At 56.2% G+C, this 20,487-nt stretch overlaps 2 protein-coding genes across 6 annotated transcripts; both read right to left on the reverse strand.

The window, feature by feature from the left end:
• Positions 1 to 4,911: 4,911 nt before the first annotated feature.
• Positions 4,912 to 5,654, reverse strand: INAFM1 (InaF motif containing 1). The gene has a single exon (XM_041745418.1). The coding sequence runs from the start codon at positions 5,636 to 5,638 to the stop codon at positions 5,204 to 5,206; it is 435 nt and encodes a 144-aa protein (XP_041601352.1). The 5' UTR covers positions 5,639 to 5,654; the 3' UTR covers positions 4,912 to 5,203.
• An 888-nt stretch (positions 5,655 to 6,542) lies between these two features.
• Positions 6,543 to 20,008, reverse strand: CCDC9 (coiled-coil domain containing 9). Of its 5 annotated transcripts, XM_041745417.1 has the most exons (15): positions 19,923 to 20,008; positions 18,238 to 18,311; positions 17,987 to 18,091; positions 16,056 to 16,157; positions 15,625 to 15,864; positions 13,801 to 13,884; positions 13,535 to 13,708; positions 12,556 to 12,737; positions 10,059 to 10,105; positions 9,821 to 9,953; positions 9,276 to 9,366; positions 8,905 to 9,190; positions 8,300 to 8,392; positions 7,254 to 7,303; positions 6,543 to 6,680 (listed from the first exon to the last, which is right to left on the reverse strand). In XM_041745417.1, the coding sequence occupies exons 2-15, from the start codon at positions 18,238 to 18,240 to the stop codon at positions 6,663 to 6,665; spliced, it is 1,608 nt and encodes a 535-aa protein (XP_041601351.1). In that variant the 5' UTR covers positions 18,241 to 18,311; positions 19,923 to 20,008; the 3' UTR covers positions 6,543 to 6,662. The 5 variants fall into 5 exon arrangements, with proteins under 5 accessions (XP_041601351.1, XP_041601347.1, XP_041601349.1 ...); XM_041745413.1 differs by lacking the exons at positions 6,543 to 6,680; positions 7,254 to 7,303; positions 8,300 to 8,392 and having other exon boundaries at positions 8,502 to 9,190; XM_041745415.1 differs by lacking the exons at positions 6,543 to 6,680; positions 7,254 to 7,303; positions 8,300 to 8,392; positions 19,923 to 20,008 and adding an exon at positions 19,502 to 19,683 and having other exon boundaries at positions 8,502 to 9,190.
• Between the last annotated feature and the right edge of the window lie 479 nt (positions 20,009 to 20,487).

Consider the following 20,487-nt stretch of genomic DNA (forward strand, 5'->3'; position numbering starts at 1 on the left):
AATAAAATCTTAAAAAAATATATTCTCAAAAGTGAAATCTTGCCACTCTTCTGATTAGATTTTTATTTTGGAAAACACATCATTTTTCATTTAAAATGTTGCTTATGTTAAAAAGCAAGGAGTTTCCAAATGTCCATCAACAGATGAAAGGATTGGGGTGCTGGGTGGCTCAGTCAGTTAAGCATCCGATTCTTGATTTGGCCAGGGTCATGATCTCAGGGTTGCTGGATGGAGCCCTGCATCTCTCCGTGCTGGGCATGGAGTCTGCTTAGATTCTTTCTCTCCCTCTACCTCCGCCTCTTCCCCCTACCTTGCTCGAGCTTGGTCTCAAAATAAACAAAAAATATGAATGGATAAACCAAATGTGATATATACATTCAACGGAATATTACTTGGCCTTAAAAAGGAAGGAAGTTCTGATACCTGATACTGCATGGATGAAACTTGAAACATCATGCTAAGTGGAACGAGACAGACACAAAAGGACAAATATTGGATGATTCCACTTATAAGGCACAGAGAACCAGCAAGAGGCAGAAAGTAGACTAGAGGGGATCCCTGGGTGGCTCAACGGTTTAGCACCTCCCTTCAGCCCAGAGCATGATCCTGGAGACCCGGGATTGAGTCCCACATCAGGCTCCCTGCATGGGGCCTACTTCTCCCTCTGCCTGTGTCTCTGCTTCTCTCTCTCTCTCTCTCTCTCTATCTGTGTATCTATCATGAATAAATAAATAAAATCTTGGGCAGCCCCGGTGGCTCAGCGGTTTAGTGCCGCCTGGAGCCTGGGCGTGATCCTGGAGACCTGGGATCGAGTCCCACGTCGGGCTCCCTGCGTGGAGCCTGCTTCTCTCTCTGCCTGTGCCTCTGCCCCTCTCTCTCTCTCTGTGTCTCTCATGAATAAATAAATAAAATCTTTTTAAAAAAAATAAAAAATAAAAAATAATAAAATAAAATCTTTAAAAAAAAAAGTAGACTAGAGGTCACTTGGGGTTGGAGAGGCAGGAGAATAGGGAATATTGTTTTGTTTGATGGGTGCCAAGTTTCAGTTTGGAAAGATGAAAACATTCTGGAAAGGAATGGTAATGATTCTTTTTTTTGTTGTTTTTAAAGATTTTATTTATTTATTCATGAGAGACACAGAGAGAGGCAGAGACACAGGCAGAGGGAGAACCAGGCTCCCTGTGGGGAGTCTGACATAGGACTCCATCCCAGAACCCCTGGATCACGACCTAAGCCAAAGGCAGATGCTCAAACACTGAGCCACCCAGGTGCCCCGGTCCTCAATAATTTTTAAGGATGTAAAAAAAATCCTGAGAGTAACAAGTTTGATAACCTCTGCTCCATGATCAGCTGAGCTGAGCCTGAGCTAACTGTTCCTGACTCATCTCTGCAAGAATTGAAAAACTGATTAAAGGGCAAAATATGTAGTTTTACATTTCTTCTGGCCAAAGCAGACAGGCGACCTCTCGTGGAAATACAGAGTATTGCTTGGCGGCAAAAATTCTCAGTAATTTTGCAGAGGATAGATGGTCACACACGACACAATCAAACACTCACATAAACTCTCACACAGACCCACATATGCACACGCACTCACACACACAGCAATATGTAACACATACAAGAGACTTACAGACTTACATTTGGACACGTAGTCACACCCACATATGCACACGATGCGAAAAATAGCACATGATTAACAAAGGGGACTTAGTAAATGACCACAGTTCTCTCTTTCTTTCTTTCTTTTTTTTTTTTTTTTGTAATGGAAAATGAGTTTCTTCCCAAAGCCATTAAATAAATGTTGAACAAGTAATTAAGATGAATCTAGGTTTGGCAGCATGCCCAATTACAGGCCCACAATCCCTTAGCAGAGTTCCTTGGGGACAAATGCATTTCAGAACGCAGAATTGTTCCAATTTTAGAAAGGTAATTCTGAACGAATGCTGTATTTTGCGTAACACTCCCGGGGGTCTGAGGCCGCCCCCTCCCCATCAGACGTGTTAATATTTTTGCAGCAAATCACGTGTGAAAATTCACACCGGAAGGAGATAAAGAGTGTGAATAACTCACATTAGTTGATCTGCCACCATGTGACACTGAGCCAAAAGTGGACACTGGACACTACCCCCCCCAAAGAGATATTTTTTGGTTGTTACCACTTTTTCGAATTCGGAATTGTGGGTAAGGGACAAGAGATATTATTAGCAGGCCCCTTGCACGTGCATGTTCGCGCATTCCTGCTCCGATTGTAAACCTTGGATTCCAGGCCTGGGATAGGCGCGGGGAGGACGGCGACTCTTCGGCGCCCCCTCCTGGTAGTCCCACCCTTTGCAGCTCGGCTGCAGACGGGAGGTCCACCAGCTTGGGCCTCATCCAGCGATGGGTCCTGATTGGTCTAAACCTTCGGAGTAATCCCGCCTTCATTTGCCAGGGAGTGGATGAACCCACGCCTTGACCAACCGCACCTGACGGCCCTTGGCACAGGCATTGGGTCCAGGTTTGTCAAGTGACCGGCGCTGATCCAATCAAATCAAAGGAAAGCCCTTCGGCGCGCCAAGAGGGGCCAGGCCTCCATCTCTCCAGGGATGGGAATGAGTTCACCGGGCCCTGGGTCTGTGGGCACTCCGCGAAGCCGCTTGAGGATGAGGTTGACTCTATGCACAGAAAGAACTAGAAACAGCTTATGGTGCTGTTCAGCTCTCCTTTTAAGGGATCCTGCTGCTGGGGGGCCCAGCTGTCCAACAGCGCCACCGGAGTGGTGCCAGGGCCATGCTTCCCCGGGGCTCCTCCCAATCACACACACACACACACACACACACACACACACACACACACACACACACACACTTTGACCACCCACTTTCCCCCAGGCCACCAACTTGATCTAGCCACCACTGTTCACCATTGTCCCTCACCTGAACTCGGCAGCGGCCTCCCCCGCCCCCTCCCTGCTCTCGGCTTCTACCCTTGCCCCCCAGAGCTCATTCCCACGGGCAATGAGAGAGTCCTGTTAACACCTAAGTTGGCTCTCCCCCTCCCCAGCTCACAAACCTCTCATGGCTTCAAAGTAAATGCCAAAGTCCTCACGGTGGCCCCTGAGGCCCTGCACAATCTGCCCCCCTTCTATCTCTGGGCTCAGCTTCTCCTGCTCTCTCCATCACTCACTCTGCTCACTCCCTGGCCTCTCAGTGCTTCCTTGAACAAGCGGAGCACCTGAGCCTCGAGGCCACCACCCTTGCTGTTCCCACTTCCTGGAACACACTTCCCTCAGAGATCTGCATGCCTTGCCCTCGCTTCTACCCAGTGACCAACAACTCCATCGTTCCCTGTCACCTTTACCCTGATTATTTTCCTCCTTGGTGCTTCTTATGACCAGACATAACATATATCTAAGTTACTAGTCATATTTTTTTGACTGTCTCTCCAGGGCTAGGTCTGCTCCCTTGAGAGCAGAGAGTCTTGCCTGTTTCAGGGCTGTGACCCTGGTGCCTAAAATAAGGCCTGGCACATAGTAAAGGCTCAAAAAATGCTTTTACTAAGTGCAAAATTAACAGACCCGCAGCCAAAAGAGAGACACAGAGAAACCAAGGGATGGGGAGAAACAAAGCTGGGGAGAAGAGGGCCGGAATCTAGAGAGACCAGTGGGGACAGAGATGCAGCAGTCTCCACCCCCAACTCACCACTTGCTGGTGTCCAGAGCTCTGGGCTGACTCCATATCCCTTGGGATCCAAGCTATGGTTTTTTAATCCCTGAGGGACAGAGGTGGGTGGAGAGAAAGAACATGTGATGCTGTTCTGTTCAAGAGGCTGCAGATCACTAGTTTATTTAATCCTCACAAACTCTGTAAGAGTAGTAACTGTCATCTTCATCTTACAGGACCAGGAAGGTTAAGTAACCTGCCCAAGGTCACACAGCTAGCGAGAGGAAGAAGGGGGATTTGAATCTGGGCATCCTGGCCCCAAAGGCAGTGCCGTTCACCATCACCTGTGCTAACTGTAAAGCGGTGCTGGCTTCCTGAGTTCCCCTTCAGTCTGGAGACACCCTCTGGGAAGTGGTGCTGGAAGGGTAGAAAGAAGGAAGGAAGGTAACCAGAATGACATTCTCAGCCCTGTCCATATCCACAGATGTCCTGGCCTGAGGGAGGAGGCTCAGCTTCACTCTCCTGGGAAAGTCTCAAAGACAGAAAAACCACTTCCTGTGTACAGGGTCCCATGCCCTGCCCAGACCCAGGTCTCAGTCTTCTGGGTGGGAAGACAGATTCAACTATCTTTGACTCTTTCAGCAGGACTCAAGTTCCTCTGCTTCGGTTTACCAGAAGCATTCCAGACCAGAGAGGCTGTAGTCGTCTTCAAAGGCAGCACAGTGCTGGTAACTTCTGTGATTTCCATGGAGGTAGAGAAGCCCACCACCACTGCTGTCCACCCTCATCTCTCAGAGCCCAAGAAGGACTCATCCCCTCCTGGCAGCATCCCGACATCTCAGGGTGACTTAATTCCTGTCCCTGACATTATAATTATACTAATCACAATCCCCAACACCTGAATTCTTGCCAAATCATCCCACTTTTCCACTCATCTCCTGTGCTGTAACAGGAGGGCAGACCTGCTTCTCCTCAGAGGCCCTTGTCTTCTGCCCCAAGTACACAGAAAGCTGGCGAGTCCTTCACACTGTCTGTCTGACCTTCAATTGCCCTGTTGCTGATAAGCTTCCTCTCCTCACCCCAAAAACTACACGATGGTGGTGGGAGAGAAAAGCCCCCGCTCCCCGCCTGCCCCGGTCAAGGGAGAATCCACCCAAACCACCCAGCGTACGAGAGACAAAGATCAGACGCCAGGAAGGCCTTCCCCTCACAAACTTGAAAAGGGAGGCATCTCGCAATCAAATACAACAAACACAGCACCAAGCAGTTGGGGCTGGAGTTTATTGCAGGGGACGCATGGACACAGAGATTCAGAGAGGAGAGGGTGGGCTGTGGGCTCTGTGTTCAGAATCCTACGGAGGGTATCAGGAAGCGTCAGGATGGGGTCTGCCAGATGGCGGAGGAGGACCCTGGCCTGACGGCAGAGGAGCAAGGCCCCGGGCCAGCTCCCCTTGGCCCCCCATTCTTCTGGATGACGGCTCCGGAGACTCTAGGCGGTATCATGAGGAGGGACACCGGGCTCTCGAGGGCTGGCGATCCAGCTTGGGGCGGGAGGCAGGTTACCCGGGTCCTCGCCCCCCCACGGCCTCCGGCGTCTCTCTGGGTGTCTGGCGGCTCGAGCGGCGGCTGGGGTCGCTGTGGCGGCGGCGGCGGCGGCGACTGCGCGGCAGCTCGAGCTGGGGTCGCGGCCCGCCGGGGGCTCCCAGGAGGCAGGAGACCGAGGCAGCGGCGGGCGCCGGGGCGGGCGGCGCGCCCGGGCGGGCGGCGCACGGAGGGGACAGCGCGCTGGGCGGCGGGCCGGCGGGCCCCGCGGGGGGCCGCGTGGGAACCCAGATGAGACCGTAGTAGACGGCGAGCAGCACGGCGGCCAACGAGACGCAGAGAAAGTAGGCGCAGACCGGGGCAAGGCGCAGCCAGCGGCCGCGCGGGCCTTCGCTCAGCCCGGCGCCACCCGGGCTCTCGCCGCCGCCGCCCACGCAGCTCGTGCCCCGCATCCCCGCAGCCCACTCGGCCCCGCGCAGCGGCCCGCGCAGGCCCCGCCCCCTGGGCACGCCCCCTTCCCGGGCCCACCTCCTCGGAGGACCGCCTCCGCGTTGAGCCTCCCTCGCCCAACCCCGCCCCCGCCAGCATGGTCACGCCCCCGAGGGCGGGTCTCCCCCGCCGCGCGCTCTGGGCCCGCCCCCTCCCATCCTCAGCCAATCATTAACAAGCTAAGGCTCAACTAGCGTCCTAACCCCACCCTCCACTTAGCTCTGACCCCGCCCCAGGTGGGCAAAGGCAGCTCTCAGCGTCCGCCAGGCTTAAATGCAAGCCCGCCCAGCGCCTAGCCGCGCCCTCCTCTCTCTGCCCCCCTGCCCCTAGCCGTAACCCCGTCCCCTTTTGGGACTCAGACTTCTCCCAGGCATCTAAGCCCGCCTCCAAGCCCCACGGCCTGGCCAGGTTCAGGCCTTACAAAGCCCTCCTATCCTTAGCCGCAGGCTCGCTCCTCTTCTAGCTCACCTTTCCCCAAATCAAACTCGACTGGAGCATTCGAAGGCACCCTCTCTTACTGGATTCACGCTCTCTAGCCCAGGCTCCACCCCTTTCCTCCGCCTCGCTCCACTGGTTCTAGCACCTTACTGAACACGCCCTCGACCGAGGGCTGCACCCCACGCCCGCATTAGGAACTCCCGTCTAAACCGGCTCTCGCGGCCCCATGCTACGTCTCAGGCCGTGCAGTGTTCTAACTCCATCCAGCAGAACTCTAGCCTCGTCCAGGCGTTCTCACCACGCCTTTAACGAGACCTCCTCTGGATTTAGTGTCCTGAGGTCTAAACACACCCCGAAGCCCCAGCTCGGCCCCACAACCCTTCCCCAACTCCTCCCCGCCACCCTCAATTTCTCCCACTCCCTAAAGCCATGGGATCCAGAGCGGTCTCCGGGGAGGAGAGAGCGCAGCCTGGAAATCCAGACTAACCCCCTCCTGCCGCCCCCACCCCATCAAGGCGGGGAAGCTTCAGTCCCCTCCCAGCAGCGTCTTCAGGAATTCGGGGAGGCCTGCAGGAGGGGGGGGGAGGGAAGACGTATCAGGGGAGTGGAGGAAGGAAGACCCCTCCCTCCCGCCTCTTCCGCCACGGAAAAGCCCGCCAAGCACAGCAACCCAGCCTGCCCTGCCAGAAACACAGTTCAAAGGTTAGCGGAAGCACTGCGTTTAATCAGAGACCGGGCCGGTGGCCGAGTAATTCCAAGTCCCGTGGAAGAGTCACCGGCTATTTGCCATGCCCCAGATGTAAACTCCAGGAGGCGGGAATCTAGGCCTGGGGCCTGGCACCCAGTCCCCGCCCCCCCCATGGCTGCCACGAGGTGGGTAACTGGGGGTTGTCTTAGCCCTCCCGGTGCCACGGCGCCCCCGAGGCGAGACGACCACCGCCCCGGTCCCACCCGGTTCGCTGTCCCTGGCTCCGCCCCCCTTACATTTAACCCTCTCCTGGCGGGAGTGTGACGGAAGCAGAGGACAGAGGAGCGAGGCGGCGGGAGGTTAGTGCAGAGCGCTGAGGCCCCAGGCGGCAGGCGCGGTCAGCGGGCGGCCCCCGGTGGCGGGGCGGCCACCATCACCTTGCAGAAACGCACCCTCTGGAAGTCTGTGATCTCCGCGGCCTCCTGGCCCTCGGGGCCCGCCTCTGGGGAGAGAAGGGGCAGTCAGCGGAGGGGACAGTCTTCCCCCACTCCTTCCGGACACCCCCACCCCGTCTAGTTCCGTCTCTTATCCCAACTGAGCCTGGCTTCAGGCGTCCTGAGTTAAGTGGTTTATGGGCCTCGGGCTCCTTTAATATTCCCCACAAGCTGCATGCACCCCACCAGAACCCTGTCTGCAATGGAAGAAATAATCTGGGATGGCCAGATTGTGGTCACTCGGCCAGCATGTAGCCCAAAGACAGCCCCTGGGCACGCTGCCCTCACCTGCCACCTTAAGCACCGTACTGTCGCACCCAGCCACACCCACCCTCACACTCCCATGGGCATAAACTAACTCCATCGCACCTGCCCCATTGGACCTGCCCCCCCCTGCCCCTTGGCCACCTGAACTCTGACCAGATCTTCCTTGGCTCTGCCCCAAACCCTAACCTCGCTCCTGGGGAGGTGAGCTCCCTGCTTCGAAACCTGGTTTGCACTGAGGGAGGTGGAGAGATGGGGTTGGGCCCAACATTCTAATGGGGTCTGCATTTCTATTCTAATTTACCTTGCTTCATTAGACCTCAGAACTCCAATCCTGCCCAGAGCAAAATCCACAAACCTGCCATGCTCTCCATTCTTACTTTTGACCTATTTCAATTTCTCATCCTGCCTTCAGCCCCGCCCCTTGAAGCTAGCCCCACCCCATTACTTTTAGATTACATCCCCAAGCCCCTGGGGCCCCTCTAAATCCTAATCCTATCCTGGCTCCACCTCCTTACCCGCAGGCCCCCCCTCCACTCAATTCCCCAGCACCCCAGAGGTCCTCCACTTCACTGCACCCACCCTGATCTTAGCACCATAGCCTCACCCCCAGGTCCACTGCTACCCCTACCCCACACACCCAGGGCCCCTCTATCCTACTCTCCCCAAACCCTCCCCTCAGCCCCAGAGGGAGAAAAAGGAAGGAAGGAGGCCATCTCAGGCCCCATCCACTCCCCCACCTGGAGCTGCCTCAGACCCTTCCTCTTCAGCTTTCTGGGTTCCTGGGAGGCTGGGCCCACTCTCCAGGGAGGCAGGGGCTGGCTGGTCACCTCCTGGGGAAGGGGAGGCCCAGTCAAGCCCTTACCCCACCAAATATCCACCCCACCCTGAGAGAGAAGGCCCTAGGGAAGTGAGGGTGTTCAAGGACACACTTGGGGAATATCATTTGAGGACGTGAATTCTTTATTGGGGAGGGGGATCTGTGGCCCAGAGCAGGGGCAGGATCTGAGGGGAGGGCATTCCAGAGACAGGCCTGGACTGTCCTCCCTAGCCTCCAAAGTGGTGGGGCACACGGGGTCCTGGGGCCCAGCCCCTCACGGTCCCCCCTGCACGCACACACACACAAGCAGCAAGCTTCATGCATTTCCAAAAGGCCAGGCCTCACCCGGAGACAGGGCATCAGCCGGGTGAGTGTTCCGGGGAGAATTCAGCTCCATCTCTTCACCCCAGTCAGACACAGGCTGGTGGTCCCCAGGGGGCAAAAAGGGGCTAGAAGGTGTGGCAGGGGCTTGGGGAAGTGGCAGGGGCTCCTCTGGCCTGAAGGGCTCTTTGTCAGCCTGCTCACCGGTGGGGCTTCCGGTGGGGCTTCCAGTGGGGCTTCCAGTGGGGCTTCCAGTGGGGCTTCTGGTAGGGCTTCTGGTGGGGTCAGCCTCTTGGGGTTGATGGTCTTGGGCTGGTTGTTCTTCCTCCTCCTCAGCCTCTTCTTCCTCCTCGATCTCCTCCTCCTCACTCACGTCTTCCCACTCCTCATCCTCCCCCTCGTCCTCCTCCCCCTCGTCCTCTTCCCCCTCGTCCTCCTCCCCCTCATCCTCAGGGGGCCGGTGGGCAGGAGGAGCTGGGGTCTCAAGTGGCTGTAGGGAACACAAGGTAGGTTGGGAAGAGGGTGTGGGCCCTGAGTACCCCCAGGCCCCTGCCCAGAGATGACAGCCACCCTACCTGTGTGGGCGCCTCCTCAGGTGGAGTGGGCTGTGAGGCCTCAAGGGCTGGGGACACCACCTCCTTCGTCTCCCAGCGGTCATCATGGTCACTGGAGGGAACGGAGGAAAGGGGTCAGGCCCAGGTGGACAGGAAGAAGGAGCATCCTGCCTCTGGGTCCTCCCCAGAAAAGAGCTACAAAATTCAACTTGGGGCGCAAGGGGCCTGCAGATTTCCAGGTGAGGATCCAGCATGTTCGAGTGCTGAGGAGAAAATGGTGGGTGTGTGTCCCCAGGGGTCAGGGACAGACAGCCGGGAGGGGGGCCAGGTGGCAGAAGACGTGTGAGAGGGAACAAAGGGAGAGACGGAGGTAAAGCAAAGAGCCTAGGCACCAACTCTCCCAGAGCAAGAACCTGACCCAGAGAGAGACAAGTACCTGAGAACAGACAGGGAAGAGACAGCACAGACACATACACACACACAGGCCAGAACCACCAGAGACAGAGCCCAACAGCCCTGCTGGAAGCATGGGGGTCTACACACGCCAGGGGAAAGGGTGCCCCCACCTATAGGCACGAGGGGCTGCCTTGGTCTGGGGTCGGCTACTCTTCTTCTTCCTGCGGCTGACCTCAGCTTTGTGCTGGGACAGGAACTCCCTGAAAGTGGGGGGCTTGGGGGGCCGAGTCCAGGCCTGATCATCTGCAATAGAACCCAGGAGGAATCAGGGATGGGGGGCATGGCACAAACCAATCCCCAGGCCTGGCCCTGCCAGCTGCCCCACCCCACCCGAGGACACCCACTCACCGTAGCGGTGAGATGGTTCAAGGGCAGCAGCTGGACCATCCTTGAACCTGGGGAAAAGAGAAAGGGGGTGAGCACGCAGCTGGGAGAATAGTGGGAGCAAGAGGGGTGGGGAGAGATGTGGGCTGAGATCAGAAATCAAGGTCATAGAGGGAAACACTGATTAGAAGGCAGACAGGTGATGGACAAGAGGCAAACTTGACACTGTAGTGACAGATAACAGAGAGAAAAAACTCAGTAACTGACCAAAACAAAAACAGCAAGTACATGATCCCCAGCTTCTGGTGTGGCCTCAATTCTTATCACTGTCTCCCATCGCCCCAGATAAGCAGTCTCCTACTACACAGAGCTCCTGCCTCAGGGCCTTTGCACCTGCTGCTCCTGGAACACTTCCACAGACCTTTCAGTGGCCTGCACCCCACCTCCTCCAGGCCCCAGCTCAGATTCTCCTAGACACTGGTCTAAAATAATCACATTATTATATATATCACCAAGGTCTAAAACAAGACCCTTTGTACTCCCTTTCACTGTTCTTCATAACCTGCACTGGATCTATTACTGAATAGATCCTTTCCAACTAGACTCTAGCTTCCCTGAAGGCAGAAGCATTTTGTTCACTACTACATCCCCATCACCTGTCATGATACAGAGAAGGGACTCAATACATTTGCTGATGGAGGCACCTGGGTGGCTCAGTCAGTTAAGCACCTGCCTTGGGCTTAGGTCATAATCCTGGAGGATCGAGCCCCACATCAGGCGTCCTGCTCAGCAGGGAGCCTGCTTCTCCCTCTCCCTCTGCCCTTCCCCCTGCTTGTGCTCACTCTCTAATAAATAAAATCTTAAAAAAAAAAAAAAAAAGCTGCTAAAATCAAAGCATGTATTCATCAATGAGACTTGCTGCAGACTACTTTGGGGACATTTTATCATTCTTAACCCTGAGAATGTCTCCTAAAAGCCTTAGAAAGATCAGCTAGGATATCCATGCAAAGTATTTCTCACACTTGTGCAAGCTTGGCTCACAATCCACAAATAAATGCTCTGACCACTGGGCACACACACACCACCCTCTATCTCCAGCGAGTGCCAACAATAAAAGTGACTGTCATGAAAACTTCCAAAGGGTGCGGGACGGCTGGGTGGCTAAGTTGGGCATCTGACTCTTGATTTTGGCTCAGGTCATGATCTCAGGGTCATGGGACTGAGCCCCGTGTTGGGGGGGGGGTTGGTGCTCAGCAGGGAGTCTGCTTGAGGATTCTCTCTCTCCCTCTGCCACTCCCCCTGCTTGCATGTGCTTTCTCTCTCAAATAATTAATGAATTAAACCACAACTGCAGGGATCCCTGGGTGGCGCAGCGGTTTGGTGCCTGCCTTTGGCCCAGGGCGCGATCCTGGAGACCCGGGATCGAATCCCACATCGGGCTCCCGGTGCATGGAGCCTGCTTCTCCCTCTCCCTCTGCCTATGTCTCTGCCCCTCTCTCTCTCTGTGTGACTATCATAAATTAAAAAATAAATAAATAAAAAATAAATAAATAAACCACAACTGCAGATCTTATGATTGCTGTTGGCTGGGTCTGGTACAGAAGTTGGCCTTTTTGTCAATGACACAAGGGTATAGCTTTGCTTTAAGTCGGACTAACTGGATGCTTCCCAGGACCTGAAAGGGGACACAAGTAGGACAAGGATAACAGTGGCACCTGGATAGGGAGTTTGGGTTTGGGGGGCTGCGGTTTGAAGGTGTAATCACTGTTAGCAATTCCTCACGCCTTCTCCATTTAGAATTTCCATCTGTACCCTTAGCCAGGGCGCCACTGCAGTACCATCAACTGGAGCCGTGTAATGTCCCGCCCCAGTAATGCTGGGTCTGTTGCTAACAGAATGGGAAATATGTCCACCTCCCTCCTGCACATCTGCCAATGCCATGACCAGCACTTCTCCAGAGGGCTGCTTCTGCCTGAACCCGAGTATGAGCCCACATGGAGCAGAACTGAGTTCAGCCTAGAAGCCAGGCCTAGCTGGACCCAAAGCTTAGAGCCCAGCCTGGATCAGCCAAACCCAGCTGACCTATAAACAGATGAGGAAAAAAATGGCTTTCAAAAGAGAAAAAAGGCCGGCTCCTGACTGGCATCTGCCTGGGCGGCTCAGTCAGTTAAGAGTCTGCCTTCAGCTCAGATCATAATTCTGATGTCCTGGGATCGAGTCCACATCGAGCTCCCTGCTCAGAGGGGAGCCTGCTTCTCCCTCTCCCTCTGCTGTTCCCCCTGCTTATGGTCTCTGGCTTGCTCTCTCTCTCAAATATATAAGAAAAAGGAAGAGAAGGGAAGAGATTTTATATGCCAGGGATTTGGTAGTGGTTATGCAACACAATGATTGCTAATTGATACACAAGGTAGGACGAGAGAGAGAGAGAGAGAGAGAGAGAGAGAGAGAGAGAGAGAGAGAGAGGAGCAAGTCAGGGTGAAGGTCAAGGAGCCAGACAAGAGCAGACAAAGGGGACACTCACATCCCATCGGTCTTCTCAGCATCCCACTCCCGCCGCCACTGGCCGGTGGGCTTGCGGTGTCTCTGCAGCCGTTCCTGGTCGATCTTTTCCCTCTCCTGCTTCCAGCGCAGATACTCCGACCGCTCCCGGCCCGTCATGGAGAGCGTCATGTCACCAGCGCTGCCCAGGCCGGCCCGGCGGCCCTGCCCACACCCAGAAAGGCAGTCAGAGCCCCGTTCCACAAGCCAGCCCACTCAGTCTCACCCCCATGCCCTCTGGGCTCAGACATAGGGCCATGTTCAAGGTCACACAAGAAGAAGGTGACGGGGTAGGGATCAGAACCAGGTCAGCTCACGTGGCATCTCCTCAGAGAGACCATCCCAGGGCATTCCTCTCTATTCCCTCTCGCTGCAAGGTTTTTCTTCACAATGCTTCATATTATCCAACACCTTACTATATGTTCGTTTATATGGCTCCCTGCAGAATCTACTTCAGGGCAGGGGATTTGCCTTAAGACTCAGCCCCAGCACCTAAGTTGGCATCCCACACCCAGCAGGTCCCAGTAAGCATTACTGACGCTAGCCAGAGCACACAGCACCTAAAAGCATCATAAAGCTGTTCAGGGAAAAAGAGCTATGGTCCCCGCTCAAGAAGGGACCATTAGCCTGGGGCTGAATATGAGGTGTGGGGGCCCCTGGGTGGCTCAGTGGTTGCGTGTCTGCCTTCGGCCCAGGATGTGATCCCAGAGTCCTGGGATCGAGTCCTGCATCGGGGTCTCCGCAGGGAGCCTGCTTCTCCCTCCTCCTATGTCTCTGCCTCTCTCTCCATGTCTCTCATGAATAAATGAATTAAAAAAAAAAAAAAAGATGGGGTGGGGAGGCCACCCCTCCCTGCTGGGCCTGGCACTCAGGCACACCCTCAATCAAATGTATGCTGCAGAAAGGACAGAATGGCTGCAGAGCGGTAGCGGACCTGGGGTGCCCCAGCTGCCAGCACGCACCTGCCGCTCCTGCTCCAGGCCGCAGCGCACCCGCTCAAAGTCAGGCCCCCCCCAGTTGCGCCCGTGCCTGCGGCTGCCTTCCCGGCGGTCCCGCTCAGGCTCCTCCAGGGGCCCACTGCGCCGCCGGGGGTCGTCCAGGAAGTTCCGCACAGGGTTGGGCTCCAGCACACCTTCCTACGGGCACAGGGAGTAGGGGTGGGGGTTGGAGGGTGCCCCCAGGCCCAGGCGGCTCCACCCCACCACCAGGACGCCTCCCTGGCACTGACCCGCTGGTTGCGCTCATACTCCGCAATCTTCTCCATCTCCTCGTTCATCTTCTCGATGTTCTGCCGCCGCCGTTCCTCCCACTCCTGGTGGCATGTAGAAGAGAGACACTGGGGTGTCAGGAAGATGCTAACAACGCCGGTGTTTGTTAGCATCTGCGCAGAATGACCATGGCAGGCCTGAGTCTCTCTCCGTAGACAGGCCTGCTGGCAAGGCCGGCTCCTGACTGGCATCTGGGAACTTGATGCCCAGAACATTCCTGGGCAATGGTTAACTATAAAGGGGGCCTAAAGTGCCTTAGCTGCCCGTGCAAGTGGCAGGGTACATGCTGAACATACCGAACGACTGCTTTCCTTCTGGTGTCTAGGATTTGCATGTGTACGAGGCAGAGAGGACCTATGTGACCACCACCCAACAAAAACCCAGGGACTTGGTCTCTAGGAAGCCCCCGTGGACAGCCCTTCACATGTGTTGTCATGATTCAACACTGGAGGAATTAAGGACACTGTGAGGTGTGACTGCATTCCACAAGAACGTTCGGGAGCCCACACCTGAGCTCCTCCAGACGTTGTCCTGTGCACCTTCTTTGTTTGGTTTTGCATCATAATAAATCTTAGCCATCAATCAATCTTTCTAGGAGAACAATGAACCCTACAAAGGAGCTGGGGACCCCAACACTCCATAGCTGCACAGAAATTATCCCAAAAGCAACAATAACTTAGGAGATGTGGCAGGGTGACGACCCACACACACAATCCATTCTCCCCTCTTCCGTGGTAACAGAATTTTAAATGAACACACGGCCAAGTTGCTGGAGAAGACGTTTTCATTCCCAGGGCTCAACATACGGGAGAGAAACTTCCACCTTGGTTAAGCCATGGTATTCTGAGGTGTTTTGGAGACAGCAGCCTTAACGTGTGCAAACACCCATAAGTAACATTCCTTAAGCACTTGAGCATTATCAGGATTTCCATGCCCCATGTCCCAGAATACTGGTGATAACCTTGAAACCTGATTATTATTCCCCTGAGAGCCTAGGAGATTCCAGAGGGAAGTGAGTTGCCCAGGGACAGGGAAGTAATCGAACAGAGTTGCCCCCAAGTCAGATCTGCAGATCTGCACGCCAGGGCGGTAGAGCAGTCACAGTAAGACATCACTGCTCCCCGCAAATAAATTCAGGCTATGAGACAGAACAAGAGAGACGGGGGGGGGGGGGGGGGGGGGGGGGGGGGGGGGGGGGGGGGGGGGGGGGGGGGGGGGGGGGGGTTAGGGAGGGGGTGTAGCATTTCACTAAAAAGAGAGAACAAAGACATAGGTCAACAGAAGGTGGGGAGGGGTGGCAAGTATGCACCAGACAGCAAAAAAAGGGCGATAAAGAGACAGGGAGGGGCAGCCCGGATGGCTCAACAGTTTAGCTGTCTTCAGCCCAGGGGGTGATCCTGGGGTCCCAGGATGGGGTCCCGGGATTGAGTCCCGCATCAGGCTTCCTGCAAGGAGCCTGCTTCTCCCTCTGCCTCAATCTCTCTCTCTGTCTCTCATGAATAAATAAATAAAATCTTAAATAAAATAAATAAATAAATAAATAAATAAATAAATAAATAAAATCTTAAAACAAAAAAAATGTTTAAGAGAGAGACAGGGAGAGTCTACTAAGCACGAGTCAGGGGAGGGAGGGAGGAATAGGAGACAAAGACCTGATAGTAGGGCTCACATACAGAAAGATGGACAATCGGACACTCGGAAATGGGTGTTTGAGAGCAGAAACCAGGAGGAAGGAGACAGTAAGAGCCTCAGCCAGAGGACTCCAGCCTGTTCCAGGCTCCTACCTTAGATTTGCGGTCAGCCACTGAGGTATCTCCAGCTCCAGAAAGATGAGGGGACCCTCGGCCCCGGCCTCTCCGGCCACGGCCCCCAGCTCCTCCTCGAGGCTGCTCCCCACAACTGTCCTCCCAGCTGCGGGCTGCCCGGCCCATGCCTGCCCGGCCTCCATGTTGGGGGGGCATCCGGCCTCCCTTGCTGGCCCCTGGGGGCCGTGGGGTCCCGGGAGACCTTCGAGAGGTCTTCTCCTGGAAGAGGGGAGGGAGGAAGAGCACAGAGACTGGAATGCAGAAGCAGGAACAGCCCAGCTCAGAGGGCAGCTGCAAGATTTGAGGCTGCCCGGAAGGCTGGGGAAGCTGGGGGGGGCTCTCAGGCCTTGGGTCTCAACTCTCACCCCGTCCCTGTCCTGATGAGGCCCCCAACCCAGTGTGGAGCTCACCGCCTCAACTGCCACGTTCTCCTTCTCCACTGAGCGGTTCTTCCGGGGTGCTGTCACGGCTACTCCCTCGAGTTCGGCTTTTTTCCGGTCCTCCTCAATCTCCTGGGAGCAAACATCAGCAGGAAGAAAGTGTCAGGGGACCTGGTGCCTGCTGGATTCCCACAGCCCCCTGAGCTCCTCTCAAGACCAGCCCCCACCTGAGCCTCTCTCCTGAACTTCTGACAAGACAGCTGGTCACTTCAGCACCTTCCCCTTCACGCCACCACACTGGTTCCCTGCTCAGAAACCTCCTGTGGTACCCACCTCTGAGTAAGAGCCAAAAGCTTCCCCGCAGATTACATGGCCCTACGGGGTCTGGCCTCGTTACCATTCTGACCTTATCCCCCACCCTCTCCCCTTCTTATCCCCCTTGCTCATTCTGCCTTCTCACTGTTCCTAGAACGTACTAGGCTCTGATCCACCTCAGGGCCTCCGTACCTCTGCTGAAAACACTCTTCCCCCAAAGAGCCTTCAGTCCCTCACCTCCTTCAGACTTTTTTAAAATATTTTATTTATTTATTTATGAGAGACACACACAGAGAGAAAGAGAAGCAGAGACACAGGCAGAGAGAGAAGCAGGCTCCATGCAGGGAGCCCAACGTGGGACTCAATCCCAGGACTCCAGGATCACACCCTGGGCCGAAGGCAGGCATTCAACCACGGAGCCACCCAGGTGTCCCTTCCTTCAGGTTTCTGCTCCTAAAATGTCTCCTTCTCAGAGAGGCCTTCCCTGACCAACTTACAGAAACCACCTACCCCACCATTCTCATGGCCCTTCTGTTCACTGCTTGACCTTGTATGTACTTTGCCTATTGTCTGCCTTCCCCTTTGCAACAGAAACTGCCTGAGGACAGGGATATCTGGCTGTTTTGTTCACTGATTTATAACCCAAGCCTAGAACAATTCGTGATATACAACACAAACTCGACATGCTGCTTTTTTTTTTTTTTTTCAAGTAAATGAATGAATGCATGAAAAATGAGTAAGTGAAACCCACTCTTTCTTCCAGGTTCCTTCTTAGGAACAGCCTCATCAACTGCTCTGTCACTTTTGACAAGGACCTGGGCCACATCTTGGCCCTTCCCTTCTCCTCCCCATCTCTGCCACCACCTGTCATTGAGTCCTCCCAACAGCCCTATCCCAGGCCTGGGACCTCTTCTCCTCGCCGAGGTCCCTGCCTCAGCTTCCTCCTTGGTCTCTGGGCTCTGATATCGACTCCTCCCACCCATCACCACACAGCACCCAGGGGGCTCTTCCTAAAAGGCTATTCTGACCAGATCCCACTCCTGCTCAAAACCCTCCATAGTTCCCCAGTGCTCTCGAGAAAAAGTCCAAATTCTCAGCCTGGCTGCCAGGATCAATAGCCCTCCACTGACCTTCCAACATTAAGCCCCAAATTTCTGCACAAACTGTTCCCTCTACTTGAAACACGTTCAGCTCCTCTTTTCAGCTAGCTAACTCAGCTTTCATGTCTCAGAATCTCTTCCTCCAAGAAGCCCTCCCTAATATCCCCCAGACTGGGTGAGGAGCCCCCTCTGGGACCTCCAAACCCCTGAACTCCTGCAGCCCAACCCAGCCCACTCTGGGTCATCACTGCCTGAAGCAAGGTCTGCGCCCCCACAGGACTGTGAACTCTGGAAAAACAGGCTCAGGGCTGTCTCAGTCATAGCTATGTCCCCAGTAACACTAAGCCTAGCAGTGAAAACCCTGGCAAGTATTCATGTATGAATGATGGGATGATGGAATGAAGGAAGGAATGGCAGGCTTAGGTCTTTGGTTTTTATCCTGAAAATGATGGGGAGCCATGAAAAGGTTTGAAGGAAGGGAGAGGTGAGCGAAACTCACTGCGGGGAGGAGAGGGGATGGGGTCTCCCAGGGCGGGGCTAGGGCACCTGGTAGCGCCGGATAAGGGCCTCATTCTTTCGCCGAAGAGCCTCGATCCTCTTGTCCAACTCAGCATCTTTCTCCTCCTTCGATTTCAGATCCAGTGTGGCTGACTGAGAGGAGGAGACAGTTGAGAGACAATAAGAAAAACCTACACCCACTCCGGCCCCATTCGATCCAGGGTCTGAATCTTGGGTCCCCTCCTCACGAGCCCCAGAACCCAAAGCTCAGATTCCAGAAACCCCACTTTCCATCTCACCATTCCGCTGGCTAGGTGGGGCCAGGGTCCCAGCAAACTTCCCCTGCACAATCTGGACACAGCACAGGGGGTTCCTGAGGGCAGAGGGAACAGAAAGAACTCAGGCCAATGCCTCCTCAGTCTGCTTCCATCTCACCCTTACTGGGGACTCCTCTCAAACACATTTGCACATAAACACCACCACCTGCATCCCAGAGAATTCTAGCCCTCATTCCCACCGCCTTTTCTTGTGCTACCTCAGCCCTGAACTGGAGAAATGTACACTCCGCCATTTGTACCCACCCATTCCCCACTTCAACACTAGTCACGCCCACCTTGGGAAAGTTCTGGTCCCACCCTACCGCTTAAGGAAACATCCAACACTGCTCCCTTCCAAAGATTCTATCTAGTTCAGCCTCCACACCCCAGAGCTGGGAGTTTCAACCCAGGGCCTCCATCTCCAGAGAGCTTCAGATACATCCTCTCATCCCCAGTCTGTACAAGAAGATTCTAGGCCCACGTTCCTGGGCCCACTCTGGTCCCGCTCCATCCCCGAAAACATTCTAAATCCACCTTTTTCCCAGGAATGTTTCAGAATCGTCCATAACTCCACACTCAAAATACGTTCGAACCCTACGCCTACAGGTTGCCCTGACCCTGGGAGAACCCTTTAAGCCCACACCTCCCTTTGGGATGTCCTAGTCCCGCCCCCAACATCCCGAGGAAGGTGCCGCTGCCTCCGCAACAACTCCGCAAAGGAAACTGGCCCAGTACTCACTAGAGAGGCTTCCTGGGCCTGGCTCAACCACCCCACAGAACTTCCCGGCCGGCGCGCGCCTTTGCAGGGGGAAGCTCCAGCCTCCACCCGGTCGGAAAGGCACGGCCCCAGCCCCAGCCCCCGCCGGGACCAACTTTGCGGCCCCGCCTTTCCCTCTAGGCCTCTAACCCCGCCCACAGGCGCATCCAGAGTCTGGCCCCGCTTCAGACTTTCCCAGCCAACCCCTCGGCCCCGCCCCCTGGCCCCCAGGCAGAAGCCTGAACCCGCCCCCCGCTCCTCGCGCTAGCCCGTCGGCCCCGCCTCCGCTTTGCCCAGCCCAGCTCCCAGCCCCGCCCCCTCGCGGCAGGCTATGGCCCCGCCCCCGGCGCCCCTGGCCGAGGTCCTGGCGCCCGCGCCAGCTTCTGCGCCGACGCTCTGACCGCGCCCCTGGCTCCCGCAAAACTTTCTGGCACCACCACCCCCCAGCATTCCCCGCCGACAGCCCTGGCCCCGCCCCCTGCCACCCACAACTTCTGAGTCTAGCCTCCGCCTTCGCGTCCGCCTCGGCAGTCAGGGCCGACCATCAGGGCCCACTTCCAGCTCGGGCAAAACTTTCTGGCCCCGCCTCCAGCACGTTCAGCCAGCGCCCCGGCCCCGCCCCCCAGCTCTCCGGGCGGTATTGGTCCCCGCCCCGCCTCCCTGTGCCCACCCACGCCCCCGCCCCGCCCACAGCCCGGCCCGCCAGTGCCCGGCCCACCCGCCGCCGGCCCGCCCCGCCAGCGCCCCTCCAGCCTCCCATGTGGGCGTCCCGTCCCCGCCCCCCGCAGAGTACTCTGGCCCCGCCCCCGCGGCCTGCTCGCGGCCCCGCCCGCGCCCGCGCCCGTTCCCCTCACGTGGGGCGCCAGGCCCCGCCCTCTCCGGGCGCGCTCCCGGCCCCCTCCCCGGTCACCTGTCCCGGAGACCCCGCGGCGTCCGCGACTCCGGCTCCGTCGGCCTCCGCGTCCGCAGCTCCCGGGCCGCGCGCGTCACTTCCCGTCCGCACCACGTGAAGGGGGGGAACTAAAGAGAGTCACTTCCGGTCCTGCCGGCCGTTTCCGGGAGCCTTAAAGGCGCCGCGCCCCCGCGGGTGCGGGTGGGCGTGTGTCTAGGTGGTCCTCGAGAGTGTTCTGGAAGCTTGCTCCACTCGGTTTGGCCTAGATTACCTCCTTGCGGGGAAAGGAGACACCGTCCTCTCCTGGCCTCTACAGGCTTCCTCTTCCTTCCCATAAATAGGTTCTGGGCCCTGGGCAATGACTCCTGGAAGCCTCACCTGCCAGACTTGTGCTGGGGGTGGGCCAGGGGGGAGCCCCTCACCCTCCTGCAATGAAACCTTAGTTGTAGAAGCTTAAAATTTACAACCGTTAGAATCTTTCCTTCATTCCCTAAATCTGCATTGAGTGCCGAGCTTGGGGGAGGTGAAGTGCCTGGGGGGAGGAGGGGAGTCAAGGCGACGGGGAGTCAAGGCGACGCACAAG

This window comes from Vulpes lagopus, chromosome 2 (genome assembly GCF_018345385.1).
Source record: "Vulpes lagopus strain Blue_001 chromosome 2, ASM1834538v1, whole genome shotgun sequence".
Classification (NCBI taxonomy): domain Eukaryota; kingdom Metazoa; phylum Chordata; class Mammalia; order Carnivora; family Canidae; genus Vulpes; species Vulpes lagopus.